This window comes from Balaenoptera ricei, chromosome 1, assembly GCF_028023285.1.
Source record: "Balaenoptera ricei isolate mBalRic1 chromosome 1, mBalRic1.hap2, whole genome shotgun sequence".
NCBI lineage: Eukaryota > Metazoa > Chordata > Mammalia > Artiodactyla > Balaenopteridae > Balaenoptera > Balaenoptera ricei.
In genome coordinates this window covers 59,030,889-59,036,888 of record NC_082639.1, presented here as the reverse complement: position 1 = coordinate 59,036,888, position 6,000 = coordinate 59,030,889, and the positions used below count along the sequence as shown (strand labels likewise).

General features: G+C 45.7%; 1 protein-coding gene across 2 annotated transcripts in view; it reads left to right on the top strand.

Moving 5' to 3' along the window:
• The first annotated feature begins 655 nt into the window (after nucleotides 1–655).
• Nucleotides 656–6,000, top strand: part of WLS (Wnt ligand secretion mediator) — a 106,756-nt gene continuing 101,411 nt past the window's right edge. The window contains exon 1 of one of the 2 annotated variants that reach the window (XM_059924345.1): nucleotides 656–1,012. In XM_059924345.1, coding sequence (XP_059780328.1) covers nucleotides 907–1,012 — 106 coding nt within the window. In that variant the 5' untranslated portion in view covers nucleotides 656–906. The remainder of the gene's footprint in view (nucleotides 1,013–6,000) is intronic. The other variant, XM_059924346.1, reaches the window with a different exon arrangement.

The following is a 6,000-nucleotide window of genomic DNA, read 5'->3' as shown; positions in this document are numbered from 1 at the left end:
TGAGGTTTAAAACTCCGATGGGGTAGAATATATTTTCTTTCAAGGCAAGAGCCAGGGTTAAGGCTCTGGAAACCTATGGAGTGGGGGGATAATGTGGTAATGAACAGTGGCCTGATCTGGCTGGAGCGCAGGGTTCCCCAAGGGGTGCAGTGGGGGGGATTTAGCTGGGTATTTGCCCAATAACGAGGCTGGGATCAGGCAGAAGGAAGCCCAGCTGAGACTTTATTCCGCATCTCCGTGCTTTGACTTAAGCATCTATTGGGTCCCTTTAAAAAATTCTCCTCCTCTTTCCTAAAGAGAGTTCTAGCAGTTGGGGGTGGGGACCATTTCCTAAAGTCAACGCGTAAGTTAAAGGTCTGCCGAGCTGCCCACGGGGGATTTAAATCTCGCACCAGAAGAGGAAACGTGTGGGAAGCGGAGTAGGGGGAACCCACTAAACAACAACATCAACCCCCAAACGACACGAGCCCCTGGCGGGACAGGTTGCCTTCCAGACCCGGGAGCGGGACACCAGCACCCGCCAGAGCTCGGAGCCCCGCACTGAAGGGCAAGGGGGAGTGGAAGAGCGGGAGGGAGGGAGGGAGGGAGGAAGCGCGAGAGGGAGGGAGGAAGAAAGGGAGGGAGGCGGCGTCATGTGATCCGTTTCCCTGCTCCTTTAAGCGTCCACAGGCGGCGGAGCGGCCACAATCACAGCTCCTGGCATTGGGGGAGCCCGAGCCGGCTGTGCCGGGGGAATCCGTGCGGGCGCCTTCCGTCCCGGTCCCATCCTCGCCGCGCTCCCGCACCCCTGAAGTTTTGCAGCGCCCAGAAAGGAGGCGAGGGAGAAGGGAGCGTGAGAGGAAAGGGAGCAAAAAGCACACCCTAAAACATTTATTTCAAGGAGAAAAGAAAAAGGGGGGCGCAAAAATGGCTGGGGCAATTATAGAAAACATGAGCACCAAGAAGCTGTGCATTGTTGGTGGGATTCTGCTCCTGTTTCAAATCATCGCCTTTCTGGTGGGAGGCTTGATTGGTAAGTGCGAGAGCTGCAAACTTTTCCCCCTTTCTCTCTTTTCGGGCCCCTTCCCTCTTTGCCTCTTCGGCTACTTGTTACAGTATCACTGCCTTGCTTCTATGATCTAATTAGTCCGGCTATTGTGCTTAAGAAAGCAGAGCTCCATGGGGCTCCGTGGGGCACAATCCAGTCTAGTGGCTAAGAGAAAAGGAGGGGGAAAAGTTTTGGCCTAGTTTCAGTATCCACTTGAAAGGAAGGAGGGGGGTAACGGGGGTGGGAATCTTAAGCATGGCGACGGATCGCGCGAGGAAGCGCTGGGTTACAAAGTTGATTGCCGCTCCCCCCGCTTTTTCCCGCGTTCCCCCCCTTTTCCTCTCGCTTCCCTCCCAATCAGCTCCCGGAGGGCAACGTAATCGACTTTATTAGGAACAACTGAAGAGTCGGAGAACTGCGCCCGGCGCAAACCCAGAGAGCCCTGTTACAGGGCTGTGATCTCTGCATGTGTAAACGCTTTGGGTTGTCTCAGCTGGGGGCTGAGAGTTTGCATTTTGGGTCCTGACCTTCGTGCCCTCGGCTTCCTCGTCGCACTCCCATCCCACGCCCCGCCGTGGCCGTCCGCAAGGTCCGAGCCTTGGCCCGGAGCCTGGATGGGGTGAGGTACGGTGGGAGAAAGTCCTTGGATGGCGCTGCGGGAAGTTGGAGAGGTCGGAGGGGAAAGGCGTATCAGAAAGGTGTTGCTTTTGGCCTCCCGCCCTCTCGCGAATCTCCCCTCCCCCACTTCTTAGAGCTCCGAGAGCCGGTGAGTCTGGAGCCCCGGGTCCTGCCTTGGCGCCTAGGAGGGCGGCCTGCGCCCCCGCCGCAGCCCCCCGCAGGTGACAGCTCCCCCCCTGGGAGACCTCCCCTGGCGTGCATCGCCCGGACCTCTCGAGCCAAACACGCTTCCGGGTGAAGAAGATGGTTTCACGGACCTTCCACTCAAAAATACTCCCTTCTTCTCGCCGTGTCTCCATCTATCCTCCCGCCTCTCCGCACACTCGATTTCCCCTTACCCTCGAGATTTAGGACGTCCCGGCGCAAACTTCAGCGCCAACTTCGCCACGGGTGCGGATGAGAGGCTTGGCTTCCGTATTTCGCAGATCTGTAAAACTTTGCGGAGTGGAGAGTCTACGGAGGGGCTTTCTGCGCGCGTCCCTTTTCCGGAGCCCGCGCGGCGCGGGTGTCGTCGTGGTCGTGAGAGCTGCACAGGCTTGGGCACCTCGAGTCCTGTGCGTGGCGTTTTGTCTCCAGACTTGGGTTTGATGGGAACAAATGAAAGGGAGTCTGGTTCTGTAAATCACCGTAACATCCAAGCTAATTGTTGAAACAAAGGAGAGTGGGTGAAGCTTCACCAAGGAGAGAAATTTCTGGAGGACATCGTGCCTTTCGCTGTGTGTGTATCCACAAAGCAGAAGGAGGTTCAGAGTTTTCCAAGCTCATATCCTCAATTTGGGTCAAACAGCTTAATCTTTTTATTCCTGGAACCCTCCCCCCACCCCTCCCGTTAGGAGCTCCTGTTTAGCTACGTGCAATCTCCATGTTTCCCTGTATTGGATTTTTCGAGGCTCTTAATACATTCTCTACTGGGAGCTGAAGGCAGCCTTCTCTGTGCCCTCACGGTGATTATGCAGCGGTTACAATTACACCTCTTGTCTCCCTTGATGAGCAGTTGCAGTTAGATGCCATTGGATCTTGTGTGATTTCAGTGGCAGACCATAATTAAAATTTCTTGCACCTTGTGCTTTCAGAATTAAATTGGCCTATTATCCCTGTCTGACCTTCATCCTCTTTGAGGTTTTTGCACAAGCAGTGAACCATTACACATAGTTCCCTGGTATTTGTTGGTGTGTGTTTCTTTTTCTAAAGTTGATCTAACCCATTATCCACTGTTGTAGGTTTCTTAGGGCACTTCTGGAACTAGCATAATTTCTGGAATCTTAGTACTGTGGAGAAGGTCCAAGGGCACTGGTGAGTGGCTGCTGGACATTGGAGTCGCCATAGGATCAGAACAGTTGTATGTTCAAAGAGGGGTTTGTTTGGAGTAAGTGGTGCCAAGGGTTGTTTTTCCCCCGAGAAGTTGATTTGTGACCGTATCTGATAACAATCTCAAAAAGTTAGTGATAGGTCTAGATTCCTCTCAATAAATCAACTGATTTAATTCCATCTTTGCTTGAAAAAGAAAACCGTCTCTGTATAACACTTCTTGGGGGAAATTGTTGTCTACGTTTACCTCTTGCCTCTCCTCCTTTCTCAGTTGCCAAGGCTATGTCCCTAGTTCCGGCCTGAAGGCTGAAAAGATCAGATCCATTTCACCGTAACACTTGAATAGTGGCTTAGCCTTTACCTCAACCAGTTATAGAGATAGAGTAATTTTTTTTTGTTGTTGTTAAACAAATCTAAGAACTTAGGTATGCTATAAGACCCAAACATGGGAAATAAATATCAACAAAAGGTAAGTGATATGTTTTCCCACCAAACTTCCCTAAACTGGAAAGCAGGTGAAACTAAGCAAAGGATGGAACTTCAAGAAAGTGAGTGGAATCAGTGGCTGAAGGAGAAGTGTGTAGGCTGGAAAGTCTAAGTAAAATCCAGAAACCTCCTCTTCCACCCTCCCCAGTGAGAACAGAACTTCTTCACTGCTCAACCCTATTGATCCGTAGGAAGTCCGGTGTCTTGGGTGTGCAGTGTCTTTCTAATTCATCTGCAGAGGCCAAGTGAGAAAGTGAAGTCTTCACTTTGAATTGGCCTTGGTATATAATGTTCCTTTTTGATCACTGTTGTCCTAGATGAAAGGAAACATGACAGCCTAGAAAGGGGAGGATCCGAATGGCAAAGCTCCTGATTGTAAGGGTGTAAGTACTCCACGCACGCAGACGCAAAACAAAAACAATCAACCACCACCCCCAAACAATAATGACAAACCACGCACCCAAGGTGACAGGCACTTTTTCAGTTAACCAACAGGCTTCAGTCTCCTCATTGGTAGGTTGATGAGTTTAAGATTCCTTTCAGTTGTGAAATTGTATGAATTTTTCAGTGCTTAAGTTTTATGTGGCATTCAGACTGGTGTTTGGTTGTAGCCTTCTAGAATTGATGGGGAAAAATTTAAACACTAGGTAAAAAGGAAATAAGAGGGATTGGGTTTTGGTTTAGTCAGCTTAAATCCTCCCCTGCTCCAACAGCCTTCTTAGAACCAAGGTTTTGTTTGTTTGTTTGTTTTTGTGCTTGTTTTGTGCCAGGGTCTGTATACTGCTAAGCCTTTAATGGGATTTTTCAAGAAGTCTCTGGAAAGCAATATCTTATGTGGTAGAATTTGGGGTACTTAAGAATTCACTGAATTATGCCATGCTTTTGTAAAAACTTTGAGTCATTATAAAATCATGCATCTGATTGTTTTCTTATGTATTCAGAAGGTTTCTTAAGTGGCTAACTTATTTTGTATTTAGAATTCATTTAAAAATTTAAGAACCCCTGAAGGAAAAGAAAATATTTTTAGAGATACAGTTTAATCTTTAGCCTCCTTAAAAATAAGCCTGCAGAAAATTTAAAAAATAATTTTCCTTTGATTTTACGTTTGGTGAGTTTAGTTCACGGAGAAGCAGCTGCAGGGGTGGTAGAAGGGGGGAGGGGAAGGAGACCATGTGCGCTGAAACAAGAGTGCAGCCGACTAAAAATCATGAACTTGATTCCCTGGCCTATTATGTGCAATTTGCTCAGCTTCAAATTAGTCATGTCTGGGAGATATAATGGTTGGAAAAGCAGGTCACCCTTCCCACCTGTTCTAAAACTGGTAAGAGTATAAAGATCAGGATTGGATGAATAGAAAATTATTGCATTGTTTTAAGCATACCCATAAATTAGAATATTCCAAACTTAAACCCAAATAAGTATCAACAAATTGCCCATTATTATTTTTTTAGGAAGGATTGCTTTCTTTCAAAGGCTTAGTATGTGAGCAGCCTTTTCTTGTTTTTTATTGCTGAGAATATTATATGTGTGTATACATGTATAATACACATACATATGCACACATGTATAATCAGTTTTCTCAATTTTAGCATGGACTTATCTACTGCTTTTCAATGATATAGCCCATATTATTGTGCTATTATTGTTTGAATGGAAACTATGGATGGTTTTGATTGTGGTCCATTCATATGAAGAGTTTTTGTTTCTGCCACTGTCACTTATTTGAAAGGGGCAGGATTTTAAGAAATTTAATAAAATTACAGTTATGCAGCGTATATAAGTGTTTGCTTCCCAACACATTAAGTTTTAAACTTGTTGTGGTATTTATTACATTTTAACATATATTAATAGTGCAATACTTGGCAATCCTGCAGTGTTTGGGTATCTGGTGAAAAAAGAACTAATGAACTTGCTTTTGGTTGATGTTACTCCACATTTTTCTGTATTTGATTCTTATTTTGTAAAATTTCATATCTGACTAAACCATGTCATTTTTTTCTTTGTTAACTGTCAGAGTATCTAATATGGCTTGTAGAAGTACTGTGCAACCTCAAAAATTCTTTTGTAAAGAGTGGGAAATTTTTTGTAATTGAAATTACATTATTTGACTTTTAAAAAACTATCTAAGCTATCTACTTGGTTATTGCAACAAAGTCATGCTAGTGCTAACAATCTCTAATCATGCTTTCATCTAATCATTCAGTACAGCCTGTCTAGCCTTCTATTGGAACTTTCCCTTTTCCCTGTTCAAAGTGAGAAACATCTCCTTGAGATAATAGCGTGGCTTTGTAAGGTTTTCAAGTCCCCTGCCTGGAACCCAGATCTAGACTCAAAGCCTTTCCTAGCTAGTTGACATTTTGCAATAATGCAGCCTTAAAAAAATTTTTTTTTTTAATCCATGTAGACTGAGGAAAGATTCTTACCTTATCTTCCTCATAAAGGTGTTTCTATGGAGGTTTAGAATTTGGAATTGTGTGAAAGTCCTTAGCTTAGAGCTCATG